The following is a 20,513-nucleotide window of genomic DNA, read 5'->3' as shown; positions in this document are numbered from 1 at the left end:
ACGTGGCACCTTCATAAAAGAAACCATCTCAAGACAAGTGCGTCGATGTCGTCATTACACTTGTAACAGTCAAACAGAGCGGACTCTGATTCAGTCGCCATTGCAGAATCTGAAGAAGAAAAATGCTGTTCATACAACAAAACGATAATTCTTCCCCATGATTATAAAAAAATACATATACATTGTAATAGGTGTGTAATGTATGTTGAACTTTCTTTCGCATGGTGCGTTTCCAACCGTGAAAATCGGAGGTGCCGGGGGAAGGACAACAAACTTAACACCAAAAAAAGCAGCTCTAAAGAAATGAGTTTAGAATCCAGATGATTTAAAAGTTGCACAGCTCCCCAAGCGGCTTCCTAATGTCGGAAGGAAGAAGCGTTCCAGACGGCCGCAGAAGCGCTTCTGAAAACGCCGGGGCGATGCGGCGACCGCTGTCTTTGTTCGACGGCTGAGCGAAAATCCGCTGCTGCTGCTGCAAGGATGACCGGAGAGCACGTGGTGATGGTTTATGATCCTTGACGAGATCGGCAAGGTGGGGCGGGCGGGGGGAAGAGGACAGCAATCTAAACGCAAGTTGCATACGCGTGTGTGCAAGCTGCATACATGTGACAAACAAAACCTATAGGGGTGTGCATACATGTATTTATTCGTTCAAAGGAAGAGTGATAAAGTTATTCGAATATAAAAAAAAAATTGTCGATCGACTCTCGCGTTCACCCCTCCCAAAGTGTTTGATAATTTACACCGCTCGCCCGGCCGTGTTGCAGAATGTTTCAAACCGCGGACCCAGCGTTCGTCTTCACTGAAGCAACAGCACCGAACACATCAGCTGTCAGACGACGGTCAAACAAATGAATCCTGGGGGAGGTACTGGGAACGGCGGCGGGGGGGGGGGGGGCAAAACAAATTAAGACCCCCCAAACCCAGGCATCGCGCAAACAAGTTTAACTTTAACACAAAACCAAAACATACAAGTTGTTTACCTGAAGATAAAACCCCTACAAAAGTGATCCAACACCACAGAGCGATATATATTATATATACATACATATAATATATATACATCGACTCGGTTATAATATATTATAATATATTATATTATACATGGAGTCGATATATATCGAGTGGAGCGATATATGCGAGATTTATACCAAACTCACAGCTCAGGACGTGCCAGGCTGTGCTTCCCCCCCCCCGCTGCAGACGCCGTGCCCACGAGCGAGCGGGGACGCTCGCTCGTGCTCGCGTTTAGGAGGCACGCGCGAGCACGAGCGACTGGACAACGTTGAACGTTGTTGAACACGTCGCTAGCGCCCCCGCTAGACCCTTAAGCCAGATGTGTTTCGAGGCCTGCATCGAACCACGGGTCAGGTTCCGGCTCAGCACGGCGAACAGCAGCTGTGGAAAAACCACTCCGTGCCGAGGGGGGGGGGGGGGGTTGCGCTGGCTCGGCTCGGATGCGCGGTAGAAATGCGGAGTTAAAAGAGCGATCGTCACATTTGCTAAGAGTAGTTAAAACGCGAGTGGCTCTGTCTTTCTGTTGGAACGGCTCAGCATAGCTGGGGGGACCCAGGCCATTTAGGGGTGCCGCGGTGTTGAAATGTTAACTACCTCGCCTGGTTTACAGGAGGTCGTGGGTTCGATCTTGACCCTACCCTCATTGCCTGCTGTGTCTTTGGAGTTTGCGTGTCTCTCTCCCCGTGGTCGAGTGGATTTTTCTGCGGGTCCTCCGGTTTTTCCCTCCACATTCATTAAAAAAAAACGCGTTTAGAGTAATTGATTGCTATAAATTTCCACGTGATAAGCCACTTCGTTGAGCTATCATTAGTGGCCAGGGTAGCTTCTGAAAAAGAGCTGTATAGCTCAGTGGGCCTTACCTGGCCAAATACAAAGTTTAGTTTATTTTGCGGCAGCAAGGTAACTCCCACTATTCCAATGCACCGGGTCTTACCGTTAATAGGGGATCATCAGCAGGGTATCATTATTTGTTTTCCCGCCTGCTATAGCACAACGTCAAGTGCTGGAATAGAATCAGACGGGGGGGAGGGGGGCGGGGAGGGTTAAAATAAAAGTGCGAAGTTGCATTGGAATAGCGACAGTGGGGAGTTGCTCGGAAGGAAGGAAGCAAACGTGACCTATGGTGTTTTCCTCTTTAGGGCAGTGTTATTGATAAAAGTGTCATTCACGTTTTATGGAACATATTTTCTCGACGGTCAGCGGTAGGCTAACGGGAAAGGAGGAACGTGCTATCAAATCGCGTGAACCTGTGTTCAAGAACCCATCCGTGGGGGGCGGGGGGGGGGTTTGCGCCCTCCACTGAAAATGCAGGAGCCCGCCACTGCGCGCGCGCGACCTCGCAGCGAAAAATGTAAATCGGTGAAAAATCACAAGTAACAAAAAAACATTCCCAACGCAGAGAAAAGCCGCCGCTAATCGAACCAAGCGCGCGACTTCGGCGTGAACGGTCACAGAGTCAACGTCGTCACTTTTTAACCGCCGCGTCCACATAAACCGCAAACGAGAGAACCGCCGGGCCCGACGGGACGACCGAACGCGGACCCGGGGGACGAGTTTCTGCCGTCTCGGAGACGGCGGTGGCGCCGCCGCATTCCGTGCGACCAACTGTGTGTGCGGGTTAAGGCTCCGAAGAACCGCACTGCGCGCGCGGTTCCCATCGGCTCAATATCGGCGAACGCCTCCTCCTTCACCACCCCGTCACAGGAGGCAATGAAATGGGTCGTGACCAGGGCTTAATTTTAACCGGTTTTGCCACACCAAAGGCCACAGCACATCCAGTATAACGTCTCAATACAGCTGTGGCTACTACTTAGGGCAGCAGCACCACGTGCCACCCACTCCAGATCTACCTACCAGGGGGACCCGGAAAACATTTCCCGCTCCCGTCACACCGCACGTCAAGTCTTACGCCTGACCTGGAGCGCGTCTCGTCGAGATGAGAAGCCGTGGCCCGGTGACGCAACCCGGCCGGGATATCCGAGCGTTCCTGCCGCTCGGAGGGAGAGGTTCTACGTGGCCACCGCAGGGGGCTCGGATTAGGGTTAGAGTCCTGGTTAGGGTCCAGGTTTAGAGGTCTGAGGTTTGGGCTGTTGTCCGGGTTTGTGGGGGTTTAACGGGAGCCAGTGCCTGGGGGTTGGCATCTGGGTCTCGGTTAAGGGAAGATTTTGGCTTGGGGATTAGGGTTGGGTTAAGGGGATTAAATTTTGGGTCTGGGCTAGGACTGGGTTTGATTTAGGGTTGGAGTCTGGGTTAGGGGCCTGGGCTTTAGTTAGTGTCTGGCTTTCGGGTAATGGTTTATGTTACGTGTCCGGGTCAGGGTTAGATTTCTGGTTCAGGGATTAGGGTTAGAGGAGGGATTTGGGCTTAATGGTTGAAGTTTGGGATTGTGTTAAGGGTTAGTCTTGGAGTCAGAGTTTGTGTTAGGGGTCAGAGTTTGTGTTAGGGGTCAGGGTCTGGTTAGGGTTAGTGTTAGGGGTTAGGGTTAGTGTTCAGCGTCAGGGTGTGGTTAGTGTATTAGTGAGGGGTTCGGGTTAGTGTATGGGGTCAGGGTCTAGTTAGGGTTAGTGTTAGGGGTTAGTGTTAGGGGTCAAGGTCTGGTCAGGGTGTGTGTTAGGGGTCAGGGTCTGGCTAGGGTTTGTGTTAGGGGTCAGGGTTTGTGTTAGGGGTCAGGGTCTGGCTAGGGTTTGTGTTAGGGGTCAGGGTTTGTGTTAGGGGTCAAGCTTTGTATTAGGGGTCAGGGTTTGTTAGGGGTCAGGGTCTGGCTAGGGTTTGTGTTAGGGGTCAAGGTCTGGTTAGGGTTTGTGTTAGGGGTCAGGGTGTGTGTTAGGGGTCAGGGTTAGTGTTAGGAGTCAGGGTCTGGCTAGGGTTTGTGTTAGGGGTCAGGGTCTGGTTAGGGTTAGTGTTAGGGGTTAAGGTCTAGTTAGGGTTTGTTAGGGGTCAGGGTTAGTGTTAGGGGTCAGGGTCTGGCTAGGGTTTGTGTTAGGGGTCAGGGTCTGGCTAGGGTTTGTGTTAGGGGTCAGGGTCTGGTTAGGGTTAGGGGTCAAGGTTTGGTTAGGGTTTGTGTTAGGGGTCAGGGTTTGTGTTAGGGGTCAGGGTTTGTGTTAGGGGTCAGGGTTTGTGTTAGGGGTCAGGGTCTGGTTAGGGGTCAGGGTTTGTGTTAGGGGTCAGGGTTTGTGTTAGGGTTAGGGGTCAAGGTCTGGTCAGGGTTAGTGTTAGGGGTCAGGGTTTGTGTTAGGGGTCAGGGTTTGTGTTAGGGGTCAGGGTCTGGCTAGGGTTTGTGTTAGGGGTCAGGGTCTGGTTAGGGTTAGGGGTCAAGGTCTGGTTAGGGTTTGTGTTAGGGGTAAGGGTTTGTGTTAGGGGTCAGGGTTTGTGTTAGGGGTCAAGGTCTGGTTAGGGTTTGTGTTAGGGGTCAGGGTTTGTGTTAGGGGTGAGGGTCTGGTTAGGGTTTGTGTTAGGGGTCAGGGTCTGGCTAGGGTTTGTGTTAGGGGTCAGGGTTTGTGTTAGGGGTCAGGGTCTGGCTAGGGTTGGGTCACACCAAGGAGCCCGGCAGACCCAATGCGCGAGCTCACCGCAAATTGCACAGAGTCAAAACTTGGAAGCGTTCTTCACTCTCCGTACGCGAGGTGCACGCTGTCCGACCGGGGGCGGGGTGGTAACCCCCCACTCCCGCCACCCCCCCCCCCATCTCTCCGCTCTCGTTGGCTATCCCACACAAGCGGCCAAAGTCTAAAGCTCCCTAAAGTGTTTTGCCCTATGCAACACTGCACAGCGGGATACATTTTCTCTTATATACACATTCTATTTATAAAGCAACATGCAGGCACCTAGGAGGTGGATTTGTAGGTGGTCACCAACAACAGCTTCTTTCCAAAGTCTACAAGGCTAGTCGGAGACCTTGACGTTTGAGATATATTTATACTTCGCACGCACAATTACCGACGGATATAAACCAATTATATGCAATGTATACGGGTTATAATCACAGGTAAATGTATGTACATATGCGTGAATATCATAATACGTGTATTTATTGGATTTCACACACACACACGTGCGTGTGTGAATTCAATGCAGTGTGCTGTATTCTCCAGGTTATAAGACGCCCTGCAAAGTTAAGAAGCAACTAAATCTTGTGGCCGGTGTCAATAAAGTCACTCAAATCTGGTCAAAGACACAGATCACCTGTGTAGCCTTAACAGATTTTTGGGGCAAGTGCCGTGAGCGAGAACCAATGAAGGCCGGTACGGCACACGAGGGGGTGGGTGGCCAGCAGCACCACGCCCGGCCGCCTTTGTCTCCCTAGTGGCGATGTTTACGCACCGCATCCAGATACTCAATTGAGGCTGAGACGACCTTGGGGAGGCCCAGGGCCGGTTCAGATAATTGTCACCGATGTTGGTGGCCGTGAGCGGGAGTGGAACTCGGGGGGCGCCGGGTTCCTAGCACGGTGCACTAACTGCTGCGCTGGCACGCTCACACACAAGCAGCCATACACTTAACACACACACTAACACGCACTAACACGCACACGCACTAACACGCACACCCACGTGTGCCGCATTATAAAACGCACCCCCCCCCCCCAACTCTTGCTTTAACACACAGGGAGGAAAAGTGCACCCGGTGGAAATTTGGAGAATACGGCATACGCAAAGGTGCATTCCTATGAAAGTTTAGGAGCTACTCATGACAACAATAACAACAACCATATTAATATCGAGACGCTAACGACGCAGTTTCTGGAATGGTGAGTAAATGGAAAAAAAAAAGTGAACGGGAGAGATATTCCCGTAGAAACTAACCGGCGGCAGGGAATATCGATCACGAGCCTGGGCTTCGTAACAACAACGAAATGTGCGTAACCGTGGTGCTCGCCGCGAGTACCTCCATGCACGTTTATCGTCCCGCTTCATGGACCGACGCCGCTGACAACAACACAGCAACCCCCCCCCCCGGATCCACGGCCCGCAATGGCGCGTTTCTTTTAATCATAATAAAGATTCCCACTTTGAAGTTGCTGTTGGTTGTTGTTGTTGTTGTTTCACGATCGACGGCGCCTAAGGTGACGCGAACCCACGACTCTCACCAACTGTCAAATCCGGAAAAATCGGACCTACCTCGCCCACACCGCTAATCGCCCAATCGCAGTCTAATTTCTTGCACCACAACGATCCCCACATCCTCCGACCTACGACCCACGCAGCCGTCCAATCGTGGCCTGTATATCACCCCATGTGATCGCCGATTTCCGATCCGTCAGTGGCAAAACTGTCCAAACGTGAGCACGGTTTGGGCGTCTTTAAAACTATGGGACCCGTGACCATCAGTCACAACGTCGGCTTGAATCTCACACGTTCGCCACTTGACTCAAACGCCGACCTACGACCCGAGCAAACCGTCCAATCGTAGCACAGCTCACATGCCACAAGATCTCCATGTTGCTAAAACTCCCGACCTACGACCCCGGCAAACCGTGCAATTGCCGCATCGACAAAAGAATCTACGGCGGACGAAGACGGAAGAAGAATAAAAAACGCGTTACAAAAATAAAAAACGAAAACCAAACGTTGGAATGTTGAAGACCTGCTCCTGTTTCACAGCCTCTGCCTCTCTCTCCTCACCGACATCTACCCCTCCAATCTCATCCTCGTCGTCTGTCCAATCCGTCCCCCTTGGGCGCCGTCACATGTCCCCGTCGTCCATGCTGAAGCTGGAGCGCCGGCTGCTGGTCTTTGACGTCGCGCCGGGCGAGAGGGCGCACAGCAGGGGGTCGCGCGGCCCCAGCGGGCTCATCAGCTCGTCCATCAGAACATCGCCGCCGCCGCCGCCGCCCATGCCGCCGTCTCCGCCGTCTCCGCCGAAGCTGAGCGCCGGCGAGAAGGCGCCGCCGGAGGAGAAACCGCAAACGCTGTCCAGGTCCAGGCCGCCCGCGTCAGACGAGGCCCGAGACGGCGGTTGGTTGTGCCGGCCGAGGTCGAAGGCGGCGGAGCCGGCGGAGACGTCGCCGGTGATGCCGACTTGCGCCATGAGCTCGGCCGTGTTGAGGCCGGAGGGGGAGGACAGCGGCAGGCCGTGAGTACTCGCCTGCAGCTCCAGCTCCTGCCGGCCGGAGTGGGGGGGCGGGGAGGGGGGCGGTGGAGGGTGGGGAGACGCGGCGTTGGCGTCAGAGAGGTCGCAACGACCTCGCCGAGTCGAGCTCCGGCTCCACGCAACCGCTAGCCAACGGCGGGCACGGCGTGGCAGGGTGCGGGCGCGGCGTGGCAGGGCGCGGGCACCGCGTGGGCAGGGTGCGGGCGCGGCGTGGCAGGGTGCGGGCACCTGTATACGCAGCAGCAGTCCCCGGTTGGTCTGCTCCAGTTTCTTCTGCCTCGAGTCGGCCTCCCGCAGCCTCTGCTGCTCCTTCTGCAGCTTGCGGATGTAGTCTACGGACGCCTTCAAGATGGTGCCCTTGTTCCAGCGCATGTCCCTGCGGGCGGACACGCCGGGCACACGGTCAATACATTTCAGGGTTACAGTGACGATTTTCAACACGATGGTTAATGAATAAGACGGTGATTTACAACAGTGAGAGATGAAGATCACGATCACAATATTTATTTACACTGGAGGAATGCGATAAGCTACGAAGCTCTTTTTCACAGACAGTAAGGGCACACGGGGTCAGAACATTTAAATAGCGAACAATTCAAAAACACGATAGGAGTTCAAAGTATGGGAAAGCTAAACAAATCACTTTAAAAAAAATATCCAACCCAGGTTGTACCGTGTTGACGCAAGTGCGTGGCTCAGCCTGTAGAGCCACCCGTTCCTCGGGACGCTTTCCCACATGCGCGTAGCTCGCCCTAACTCGGCCTAACCCACCCCCCTCTCCTCCCCCCCCTCACCGCCCCACCGCCTGCGTCTCCCCTCCCCCCGTCCCCCTCAGGACCCCCGTTGTTTGCGAGCGCACGCTCGGGAGGTGCTTGCCGATGAGGGGTGGGAGCACTCACGGATCGTTCGACTTGGGAATCATCAGGCCAAGCTCCTTGATGCGGTCGTTGATGTTGAACCTCCTCCTCCGCTCGACTGCGGCAGAAGAAGCACGAAGGCAACACGATGTCAGGGGACGAACGAGCTTCATGGCGATGATGATGGCGATGTTGATGATGGCAATGATGATGATGGCGACGACGATGATGATGGCGACGATGATGATGGCAATTATTATAATGGCGTAGATGATTATGATTTCATAGCTTGATAGTTCAAGTAATGAATGCGTTGAGAATGATCTTGACTACTTTGAGTATTTCACTAATAATAATGATATTTAAGATTTTAGTAAATTTACTGCTGGATGAAAGCCTCCCCACACATTTGAAACAATCCTCATGAACCAATCGACTTTCACGATGATGATGACGAAGATGATGCTGATCATTTCCACGGCGTGATGGTTAAAGTGATGATGTGATATTTTTAATTAAATACCATGTCAATTACTGAACTATTTTATTTATCTTACTAGGTAAAGCCCACTGAGCGATTCGTTTCTTTTTCAGAAACAACATGGCCACAAATGATAGCTCAACGAAGTGGCTTATCATGCGTAAATGCATAGCAGCATAAAACATCGAAATAACCTAAAACACAAGTTTATGAATGCGAAGGGAAAAATAGGAGGACCCGGACAAAAATTCCACGCGACCACGGTGAGAGAACACGCAAACTCTAAATAGACAACAGGTGTCACAGGGTCAGGATAGAACCCCGAACCTCCGGCGGGGGAGTTAACATTAACATTCCACCACCGAGGGGGTGGGTGGCCAGCACCAAGCCCGGCCGCCTTTGTCTCCCCGGTGGCGATGTTTTTACGCACTGCGCCAGGTACTCATTTGAGGCTGAGTCGACCTAGGCGAGGCCCAGAACCGGTTCAGATAATCGTCACTGGTGTCGGCCTTGAGCGTGAATCGAACCCGGGTCGCCAGCTTCGTAGCGCAGTGTGCTAACCGCTACACTACCGTTCCCCACACACACGCGCACACACACACACACACACGCGGGAGTGCGCGCGTAGAGCGGGAGCAGGCACTCACTGAGGTTGTGGTTGTCTTTCTTCTGCCTCTCCTTCACCAGGACACGATGCTCATCTTCTGTGCAAAAGACATGCGTGTCCATTAGCGGTATCGGAGCGACGCAGACCAGGAGGGAGGCCGGTGTCGCTGTCGCCGCGATCCTAGGTTCACGTCCGGGGCGGGGGGGTTCAGCCGCCCCCAAACCGCGACTTAAACCCCCGAGAGAGCGTTCAACCGCGGCGAGCCGGTGGTCTCGGCCCCATCACCGGCGACTTGCACAGAGACCCATAAATTCAGAGACTCGCACAAACTCACACAGACTCGGACTCGCAGAGTCCCATAAGCTCACAGAGACTCCCTGACTCAGAGACCCAAAGACTCACACAGAGACCCATAGACTCACATACAGACTCATGCACTCACACCGAAACGCTCAGACTCACACAGAGATCCACAGAATCACAGTGACCCATAGACACACACAGGGACCCAAGTGGTTCCAACCAAAACGCGATATTTATACAAAAAACAAAAAAGGCAAGACGCTCTTACCCACAACCTCCAGCTTGACGGGCGCCAGGTTGGCAGGACAGCTGGTGCTGGTCAGCGTGATGCCCGGGATCACCACCCCGGTGCTCCCATACACCTCCAGCCCGTTGCTTTGAACCGGCAGCTGCGACGCATACACGAACACAAAATCAACCAGGCACACGCATTAGAGCACGGGCTGAAATACCGATCACTCGAGTAACAGACTCCTCTAGCGGCTTGCAGTTCCCATTATTCGACCAATCGCTCCCACATCGTGCCCCGCAGGACAGGAGGTGATGGGCGGGGGCTTGTAGGGTTGGGTTCCCGAATAACCGACCGCTAAAAAAGAGATTCGTCCCTCGTAACTTAAGATCGACCAAGTCCGGCGACGTCGTCCCAGCTCCTCACATGCGCGCACTGCGCAACGCTTTTGCTATCAACCCTGCGCGTGGCTGTGCAAGCGTTTCGTTGGCAGAGCGGAAGTGGATGGGATACGGGTGGGCCCGTGTGCACGCCTCCATAATTGCGACTCCTTCCCCTTCGCCCCTCCCCACCCCCCCACCTTTGCTCTGGGTTGTGTCTCCAAAGCTTGGGTCATCGCTTTGGGCAAAGAGGGTACGCGGTTAAAGTCCCCAGCAGCAACGCGGCCTTGCGGCGGTCCTCTCCAAGCGTCCGACGTTGTGACGTTGCAAGGCGTGTGGACGCGCTACGACGTTGCGGGGCCACGGCGTCAGGGAGGGCACTGCCGGGCGGAGGCGGAGATTGGAGCGGAGGTGCCTCGCTTCCCCTTCTGGAAATGTTTTTTTTTTTGTCTCCAGGTTTTTTGGGGGAGAATTATTTGGATCAATTTGCCCGGTGTTTCTCCAGGGGTGAGTCGTCCCCCCCACAATAGCAACGCAACGTCACACTGGAGCTCCCTTGGTCTCGGATCAACGCCACGAGCGTTACCGTGGCCCCCACGTGACACACGGGCAGAGCTAATTCATTCATCCTGAGATCAACGTGGCCAGGTTTGCCCAAGCTGAGTCCCCCCCAATAGCAAACAACATTGTGCATTAAACGTTTCGCTCGTATCAGACCATCTCTACGAGAGTTACCGTGACTCCCACGACATGCAACGGACGCACAGAGCCGGGTCAACGTGTCCGGTTCTCTCCAGGCCGTGTCGCCAACGGCAACGCAACACCGCACTCGGATTACGTCCTCGGCGGACCGCCTCTACCAGAGTGCCCTCCTCCCCGGTACCGACAGACGTGACGAACGCACGCACGGACTCGCAGAGCCGACGCGACTCCGCCGCGCTGCTCACCGTGTTGGAGAGCGGGAGGCCGGAGGCGTCGACGAGGCTGAACATCTCGTCGTTAAAGCTCGACTCCAGGCTGATGATGTCATCGATGACGTCTTCCATCTGTGCCGCGACGCGGCGGGAGACACGCGCGGGCGCGCATCGTTTAGTTTACGAGCGGGGGCGGGGGTGGGGGCGAGGGGGGGGGCGATCGCATGACCCCCGTTTCGGATTCACCGTGCCTCGTGGCGCCCTTAATTTAACCACGTGATAAGCCCGACGACGTTCATCGACGAGCGTGATTCGCGTGCTTTATTTCAACCGGGGAAGAACCCGCTGAGGTCCACTGTACTCCGCTGCCCTTTATTTTAGCCGTGAGAGAGCGCGGTGAGACGTCGTATCGCGACTGACGTCCATTACAATCACGCAGGTGAGCGACCACCGAGATTCGTTGTGCCTCGTAATGTCCTTCATTTAGCCACATGAGAGCCTATTGCGATTCGCAGTCTCTTGCGATTGACATCCGTTATTTAACCAGATGACAGCCTACTGAGATTGACGCTCGAATCTTTTTTTTTTCTATGCAACCAATTAAGACCCGCGATGAGATCCACTACGCTTTGAACGGGCTTCACTTAAGCAGGCGAAAGCCCACGAGGGATTCATTACGTCCCACGTTCGATGCCCTTCGTTTGGCCATGTCAGAGCCCATTGATACACACCCTTAGGAAGCCACTGTGCAGCTGTGCACTCTGCTTTATGTGTGTTAGTTTACTGTCCTTCCCCCGCACCTCCAATTAGCACGGCTGGCGACGTACGGTGCGAAAGAAGTTCAACATGCATACACTACAATACACACTACGTACTACAATATAAACTACACTATGACACCACACTGCACAACTTTATACTTACACCACTATACTGAATAGGAAATTAATTTCTTCTGAACATTTTTTTGTGTTTAGTTTGTTGTCCTTCCCCCGCATCTCCGATTAGCACGGTTGGCGACGTACGGTGCGAAAGAGGTTCAACATACATATATACATTTGCTCCAGCAATAAGACAACCTCTGTGATTTTGACAGAACTTTGTGTTAACTCACACCTTCTCCTTGCGTACGCCCGACGTTGATGTTAGACCAACAACTTTAATTTGACATTGAGGCGACTGATGGGCCATGCAGGCGATTGCCAGTGAGGAGTAGCGGAGTGGTGAATCATCACTGCAATGATCGTGATGATGCCTCCATCGTGTTTGTGAATCGGGCATTGAGTCGTCGTTATCCGTCCCACCGAGTCGTCCTCATCTGCCCCATGGTTTCGTGCTGGGTGGTGACCACAGTCTCCGCACACTGACCATTTTGTCCATCATCACCATCATCATCCATTATCCACATCTGCTGCTACCATGGTTGGTGCGGCAGATGAGGTTTAGAGGGCGTGGCCCAGAAGCTTTGCGGCAAATGGAAGCCGGGGATCTGCGTCATCTGGTCTTTCGCGAGATGAACTCACACGGGCGACTATACATACCCCCTTCGTCATCAGTGTGACAAAAGCTTCAAAATATATATTATGTTAATAAAAATAGAAAACCTGAAAAGAGCCGACGTTTGTGCGGTGTTGGGGACCAGGTTACACACCCTGGCCAAAGCAAACTGACGTCAACCTGGGTGACTGAAACACGTTAAACACAAGTCCACCTTGCAGGTGCTCGCTCACACCACTGCCGGCTAAAGGGTCTCCAACCACTCAGAGAGCGAGAGAGAGAGGTGCAGAGAGTGAATGTGAGAGAGAGTGAGAGAGTGAGAGACAGAGAGTGAGAGAGTGAGAGAGTGAGAGAGTGAGTAAGAGAGTGAGAGAGTTAGAGAGTGAGAGTTAGAGAGTGAGAAAGAGAGGTCCAGAGAGTGAGAGAATTAGAGAGAGTGAGAGAGAGAGTGAGAGAGAGTGAGAGTGAGTGAGAAAGAGAGGTCCAGAGAGTGAGAGAGTGAGAGAGTGAGAGAGGTCCAGAGAGTGAGAGAGAGAGTGAGAGAGGTCCAGAGAGTGAGAGAGAGAATGAGAGAGTGAGAGAGAGAATGAGGAGTGAGAGAGAGAGTGAGAGAGTGAGAGGTCCAGAGAGTGAGAGAGTGAGAGGTCCAGAGAGCGAGAGAGAGGTCCAGAGAGTGAGAGTGAGAGAGAATGAGAGAGTGAGAGAGTGAGAGAGTGAGAAAGTGAGAGAGAGAGTGAGAGAGATAGTGAGAGAGTGAGAGAGAGTGAGATAGTGAGAGAGTGAGAGAGAGATAGTGAGAGAGAGTGAGAGGTCCAGAGAGTGAGAGAGAGTGAGAGAGAGAGAGTGAGAGAGTGAGAGGTCCAGAGAGTGAGAGAGGGAGTGAGAGAGAGTGAGAGGTCCAGAGAGTGAGAGAGAGAGTGAGAGAGTGAGTGAGTGAGCGAGAGAGTGAGAGAGAGTGAGAGAGTGAGAGAGTGAGAGAGTGAGAGAGAGTGAGAGAGTGAGAGAGTGAGAGAGAGAGAGTGAAAGGCACGGCCTCTGTGGCAGCGGCGGCTTCTTCTCCACACCACGCTGCACCACGGTCAGGGCGGTGACGCGGCCGAGTGGTGACATATTTGTCGAGGTTCGCGGTTAGAATCCCACGGCCGCCATGGTTAACACAGCGGCTGCATCAATCGTATACAAAAAAATAACAAAAAGTAAACGCAATACACGCCGTCCGTTTCGCAATGGACAGTAATGATCGTGTGATGCCATTGGTAAAGATGAGGGCACGAATGCCGGAGGTCACGACCCAAATTTGCCAAACTCACAATCCTGGTGAGATGTTAACTCCCTCGCCTGGTATGCAGGAGGTCGTGGGTTCGATCCCAACCGTGACGCCTGCTGTTGTATATTTGGAGTTTGCGTGTTCTCCCCGTGGTGGAATGGATTTTTCTCCAGGTCCTCTGGTTTCTCCCTCACCAATTAGAATCAACATCACGCGTTTGGAGGATTTGGCTGGTGTAAATTTCCACAGGATAAATCATTTCGTTGAGCTATCATTTGTGGCCAGCTATTATAGCTTAATGCGCCTTACACGGTAAAACAAAAAAAGTTTTTTTTGTTAGAATTTGGACCGTGACGCTGGTACAGATCACTCGCAAATTCCTGCGCTGGGGAAAAGCGCAGCGATTGTCGCCACCTACTGCGAAAACTTAGCAGCACCCCCACTGACAAACAGTGTTGAGACGCGGCGATGCTTTCCTGGGTAAAGCGAGTGAGATGCTGCGGTAGCCTACAGCTGAAACGAAGCGGCCACAGTAGGGGTAATGGGTCAGCGTGCTGGACAATCCAGAAGCTGCGTGGGTTTAAATTTGATCACTCGGAGAGGCAGTTGAATCAATGGGGCAGCGGTACAAACAAATGGTCGGCAGGTCGTGCGCGGTGGCTTAAGATGCGTGTGCTCCCACGTCTTCCAAGACGTCTCTGTGTCCATGTGGAAGAGCAGGCCAACTACCACTCTACGGCTCGCTCCAGTGGGGGAACCTTCCTCCCAGCTAAGTGGCGTGAGCGAGCAAATTACAGCAGGTAAAAACCATAAAGACAAAGATCCCCCCACACACTTACAGTCTTTCATAGACTGTCGGGGAAGAGTGCTCTCAACGAGCAAGTATCAGCCGGCAAAACAAACGCACGAATGTGTACACGCACAGGTGTACACGCACGCGTGTAAACGCACACGCGCACACGCACGAGCACGCACCTCCCTCTCGCTGCTCTCGTTGTTGTTGATGTTGAGCAGGGCCATGGGGCTGTTGAGGCCGGAGCCGCTGCCCGGCAGCAGCACGGCGGAGCCGTGAGGCGACACGGACTGCGTTTGCGCCGCCGCCGACATCGCCCCCGCCGTCGGGGCCGTCGTGGCGAACTGCTGCTGCTGCTGCTGCCCGGGGGAGACGTGAGCGCCGGCAGTGCCGGCGGCGGCGCCGGTCATGTTAGGAGCGGAGCCCGCCGACGGGCGGGAAATGGCCAGCACCTGGTGCGCGACCTTGGTGCCCAGCGTCGTGGTCAGGTACTGCTTGACCTGCGCACGGGGGCGAGGGACAGGGAGCGCGCGTCGCGACATTGGGAAGGGGCGAGGCATGGGCAGCGCGGGCTGGCGCCGCCGCTGTGGACTACGCGGGCCGTTACCGCTGTAGATTCCCGCAGATTCGACTCGCACCGCCGCGGATTCCGCAGATTCGCCGCAGCGGAGATTCCCCACACTCCCCTGAGTGAGCGGCGGGGCGGCCGCTGTGCCAAGCCGTGAGCGAGCGAGCGAGCGAGCGAGCGAGCTTAGGACGGGACTCAACCACCCTCACCTGCTGGTGCTGAGACTGCTGGATGTGGTACTTGGTCGGATTCTCCAGGTTCGTCTGGACCTGGTGACAACGGAAACAACGGGAGAAAGCCAACGAGGGTCATCGCCTAGCCTCGGTACGTCCCACGTTCACCACGGTTCTCTCTTGTGGAAGAATTTGACCGGGACATCCCCCGTGGTTTCAGGAAGTCTGTCCCGGTGTCCTCCACCCCGCACCCCCCCCCCTCACCAAAAGCATGTTTTAAATCATTACGGGCAATAATCCTGTGACCAATGCAGCCAGGGTAATTCGCAAACAGCAACACAACTTCACACTAAAACTTTCGTCCGTACTGGATTCATCTTTACGAGAGTTATCGTGAAGTCCCCTCCGCTGCGGACGGACGTACGTACGTACAGACAGCGCTGACGAATCATTCGCTCTCAGCTCTAGTTTGGAGAACGCCCGCAAGGGAAGCGGAGCGTAGACCCCTCCACTACGGACGCACGTACAGACGGACGTACAGACGCACGTACAGACGGACGGACGGCGCTGACGAATCATTCGCTCTTAACTCCAGTTGGGAGAACGTCCGCGACGGAAGCGGAGCGACGACCCACCTTGAGCACCTGCACTGGCACCTGCGCCTTGGGCAGGCCGGCCGGCACCTGCACGTTGATGGCCGGCGTCTGCGCGCTGGGCCGCTGCTGGCCGGGCAAGAACGTCGCATTCTGCTGCTGCTGCTGCTGCTGTTGCTGCTGGGTCCTTCGCTCCTCCTCGCACAGCTGGTCCTTCATCAGCTGCTGCCGCAGCAGGATTCGCGAGCCCATGTTGACTCGCGGAGTTGGCTGGCGTGGGGGGCAGGGGCGGGAGGGTTGGGGGGTTGCCGGGGTGTTGCCGCTGCCGCCGCCTCGTAAGGACCACCCCGCGATCCAACGGACGGGCGCCGGGGGCCGAGGGGGATGGGCGGCGGAGCTGGGGTCAGGCGGAAACCTGCGCCACGCATGCGGACCGACAGATGTCAACGTCATCATCAGCAACAGTGATGTCATCATCAATCGTCGTCGTCGTCGTCAGTGTTGTCTCCACTTGCTTCGTCATAATCATCATCATCACTGTTGTCATCACCACGACCACCATGATCACGAGTGTTAGTGTTATTGTCACCACCAACACCACCACCTTCCCCTTTTTTCACTCGCTCTTACAGTCTTATTATCATCATCAGCACCACCATCTATAACACCGCCTAAAATGGGAAATAAAATATACTGTACATGATAATAGGCGACGTTTTGGACGATGATCCTTCTTCCTGTGTGGTATGAAGAACGGCCATTGCCTGAAACGTCAGGCCCCTATATTATTACAGTAAGACTTGTTTAAAACTTATTTAAGATTTTAGATTCCTATATGTTGAATGTATGCACCATCCTGCCAAAGTAAATTCCGTGTCGGTGTGACCTTTCATGGCGAATAAAACCCTTTCTGATTCTGATTAAAAAAACCCTTTCTGATTCTTACATCTGGCTCAAGCTATTCGCATTGGTCGCTAACCTCTGGGTAAGAAAGACAACCCCCCCCCCTCCCCCATGTGTAGCCTTAACAAACTATTGGAGCAAGTGTTGTTAGCGAGTTGCACTCACGAAGGCCGGCACGGCACACTAGGTGATGGGTGCCCAGCACCACGCCCGGCCGTCATTGTCTCGCCGGTGCGATATTGACACATCGTTGACACATCGCACCAGAGTCCACGTAGGAAAGGCCCAGGACCAGTCCAGATAATCGTCACTGGTGTCGATGGCTCTGAGCTGGAATTAAACCTGGGTCGCCGGGTTTGTAGCGCAGCGCGGTAAACGCCCAAGAAGGCCGGAAAGAGACACGAGGGGGTGGTCATCACCACACCCGGCCGTCTTTGTTTCCCTGGTGCTGTTTACACACCGCATTGGGTACTCATTTCAGGCCGAGTAGACCTAGGAGAGGGGCCCTGGACTGGCTCAAATATATTCACCATATCAGTTTCTCCCGTAACTTTGTATTTAGCGAGTGTATTTTGCATCGTTTTTTGAGCTCAGCTCAGGTTCCGAGCTTTGAGCGCGATTAAAAATCACTTTACACCTTCTTCAACCGCGCTTCACTCAGCGTGTGCCCGCCGCTAACGGCGAGCCTTTCTAATCCGCTATGTATTTCTAATCCGCCGTGTAACGCGTAAGAGCGGACAAATAAGACTTTATTATACAGGTATTTACTTGACGTGATTTACATGAACTAGGAAACAGACAGACATCGTGTAACCACGAAATTAGCCGGGTGGATTGTTACCATCGCAGGAGAGATGATGGCGGCTTAGGAAGGCCTTCATCCAGCAGTGGATTGCCCATGGCCGATAATGCTGGTGGTGATTTGGGGTTGTTGTTAATATCTCGTACGACTCAAGACCGTATGGCTTCGTGGAAAACCGTGAATGCAGACTCTGAAGATTTATTCAATGAATAACGGAACTGTATTTCCGTAGAGGCGGCAAAGTACCGGCAACTCCACTTCCTAGAATTGACCGACAAGAGGTCCGAGTTAGAGCAAAAAAATCTCATCACGTGCGGCTAAGCGCACACGAGTTTGTGTGCGTGGGCAGTTTCACTCTCACACACAAAGATAAAGACAAAGATCCCCCGTATAGCCTTAACAGACTGTAGGGGCAAGTGCTGTTAGCGAGCACCTATGAAGGCCGGAACGGTACACGAGGTGGTGGGTGGCCAGCACCACGCCCGACCGACTTTGTCTCCCTAGTGGCGATGTTTACACACCGCACCAGGTACTCATTTGAGGCTGAGTCGACCTAGGGGAGGCCCGGGACCGGTTCAGATAATCGTCACTGGTGTTGGCCGTGAGCGGGAATCGAACCCGGGTCGCCAGGTTCATAGCGCAGCGCGCTAACCGCTACACTATCGCTCCCCACTCACACACACACACTCATACACCCACAGACAAAGATCCCCCATATAGCCTTGAGAAGACTATGGGGGCAAGTGCTGTTAAGCGAGCACCAATGAAAGGCTGACACGGCACACGAGGGGGTGGGTGGCCAGTACCATGCTCAGCTGCCTTTGTCTCCAAAGTGGCGATGTTTACACACCGCACCAGGTAATTATTTGAGGCCTAGTCGACCTAGGGGAGGCACAGGACCGGTTCATATAATTGTCGCCGGTGTTGGCCATCATAAGAAGAGAATCAAACTCAGGTCGCTGGGTTTCGTAGCGCTAACCACTGAGCCACCGCCCCCCCCCACCCACACGAATCGCCACACTCGCACACAACCATCACACCCACACACAGCAGGGCAGGAGCAACGCTAGGCATCCCACCAGGCTCATGGAGCGAGCGAGCACACAAACACTGGGCTGCATTGTGACCGCACCGTGCATTCTCTACGCCCCCCCCCCCCAAGCAACAGAGAGTTGGGTTTAAAAATAAATAAATACCCCGTGCGAGCGTTATTGCAAAACTCCGCCACAGCAGGCATGGCCATCGACAAATTTCTTCGCTCGGCGGCCTCTCGTGCAACTCGCGTTCAGTTGGCGTCCAAGAAGACTCTCCCCCTCCCTTCTCATCCGCCCCCACTGAGCGTGGCCACCGGCCGCTTTAACCGCGCAGCGCTGGGCCTCTCACGGATGCGGTTAAATTGGAACGCAGAGACGCGCGGAGGCGCGGACCGGAAACAAGACCTGAGAATGCACGTCGAGCACAGACGACGTGACGGCACGGGCCGAGTGCATGCAGATTCACACCACGGGAGATTCACGGTAGATTCAACGGCATCACTACTGTACAGTATTCCCTTGTATTATTCACGAACTTGCCCTCCGCGAATTGCATCGGGAAGTCTACATGACTGCATCGAGAGATTTACATTATGAGACCTCCTTTGCCAGCAACAAGATATAGAAAATAGGTTTTACCCTTTTAACTGGCACAAAAACTGACACCTTTATTCAAGGCATCATGTTTGCAATAACCACAACACAAGCAGTCAAAATGCAAACAAAAAAGAGAACTCTGATAATAATATGCACTGTCCTTGAATTTGATTGGTTCACACCCGAGACGGCTTTTCTTAGAGCCTAGTCTCCACTGCTTGTGTTGTGGTTAATGCAAACATGATGCCTTGAATAAAGGTGTCAGTTTTTGTGCCAGTTAAAAGGGTAAAACCTATTTCTATATCTGCATCGAGAGAGCGAGAGAAAAGATGAAAAAGCGATGAGAGATAAAGCGATGAGAGATAAAGTGATCAGATAAAGTGATCTGAGAAAATGCTGATACAATTATCATGTACTGTATTTATTTAACAGAATTAATTAAAAACGAGAGGTTTTCATAGGCCAATATCGTTAGCCGTGAAATTTGCTATTCACGAGCATCTCCGGGAACGTATTCCTCATCGCGAATAATCAGGGTCACTATCTCATCACTATCTCTCCTCACGTTACCTCTAATCACTTTACCACTTTCTTTCTTTTTCTCTCTCTCGGTGCAATCATTTAGAGTCCCAGATGCGATTCGTGGACAGCCAAAATAGCAGAGAGCAAGTTCGTGAATAAGAAGGGAATACTGTACAGCAGTGATTCCACGGTTACTAGTAGTCATACCATTGTCACTAGAAGTGATACCATTTTCACTAGTAGTGACACCACTCCTTTGTCAAGGCGCTTTGTTTCTTCTCACACAGCTTAAAGGTCGCGATCTGAGCGTGGCTTTTTCGCTCCAGTGCTGTCCTACCAGACAGTCTCGTCCCTTCACCTGATGAAGGCCGCTTGTGTTGTGGCCGAAACGTCGTGAGAATTTTATTGTGTTATTTTATTTTATCAATTTATTATTTTATTCTCATTCTACGCGGTGACTTTACTGAAAGAACCAAAGAAGTGACACCACTGTCACTTAAGAGTGATATTGTCGTGCCGAGCACGTGTGCAATTGAGCTCACGTCCCCGTCACATGTCACAAAACCCGCAGCGTGTTTCCCTCCCCAAAGCCCTCCCCCCAGGTTTTTACAAGCACCCGTTTCACAAGTGCCCCCACTTCCTTTCGCTGTCGATACCTCTTCACAGGCGGTGGGTGAAAGCGAGCGAGCGGCGGCGCAGCGGTTAGCGCACCGGCCCGGGCACCTGCCGAGCTGAGTTCGATTCTGCCGCGGCCAACACCAGCGGCGAGCGACGTCTGAACCGGCGCCCGAGCCCCGCGCTCTTCACTAACCGGCAACGACCGGCGTGGTGAATTATGGTCAAACGATTGGCAATTTATTCTAACCGCACTGCGCACTTTAATGAC

General features: G+C 53.4%; 1 protein-coding gene across 2 annotated transcripts in view; it reads right to left on the bottom strand.

The window, feature by feature from the left end:
• Positions 1-622: 622 nt before the first annotated feature.
• The window catches only part of LOC116952401 (microphthalmia-associated transcription factor-like), a 43,266-nt gene continuing 23,375 nt past the window's right edge, over positions 623-20,513 (bottom strand). Inside the window, exons 2-10 of one of the 2 annotated variants that reach the window (XM_032971749.2) lie at positions 15,812-16,184; positions 15,213-15,272; positions 14,618-14,935; positions 10,912-11,010; positions 9,624-9,744; positions 9,093-9,149; positions 8,007-8,082; positions 7,336-7,483; positions 623-7,116 (exon numbers count right to left, since the gene is read on the bottom strand). In XM_032971749.2, coding sequence (XP_032827640.1) covers positions 6,700-7,116; positions 7,336-7,483; positions 8,007-8,082; positions 9,093-9,149; positions 9,624-9,744; positions 10,912-11,010; positions 14,618-14,935; positions 15,213-15,272; positions 15,812-16,021 — 1,506 coding nt within the window. In that variant the 5' untranslated portion in view covers positions 16,022-16,184 and the 3' untranslated portion in view covers positions 623-6,699. The remainder of the gene's footprint in view (positions 7,117-7,335; positions 7,484-8,006; positions 8,083-9,092; positions 9,150-9,623; positions 9,745-10,911; positions 11,011-14,617; positions 14,936-15,212; positions 15,273-15,811; positions 16,185-20,513) is intronic. The other variant, XM_032971751.2, reaches the window with a different exon arrangement.

This window comes from Petromyzon marinus, chromosome 46 (genome assembly GCF_048934315.1).
Source record: "Petromyzon marinus isolate PM22_M1 ecotype Great Lakes invasive population chromosome 46, UKy_Petmar_22M1.pri1.0, whole genome shotgun sequence".
NCBI lineage: Eukaryota > Metazoa > Chordata > Hyperoartia > Petromyzontiformes > Petromyzontidae > Petromyzon > Petromyzon marinus.
This window is presented reverse-complemented; position numbering and strand designations above follow the sequence as displayed.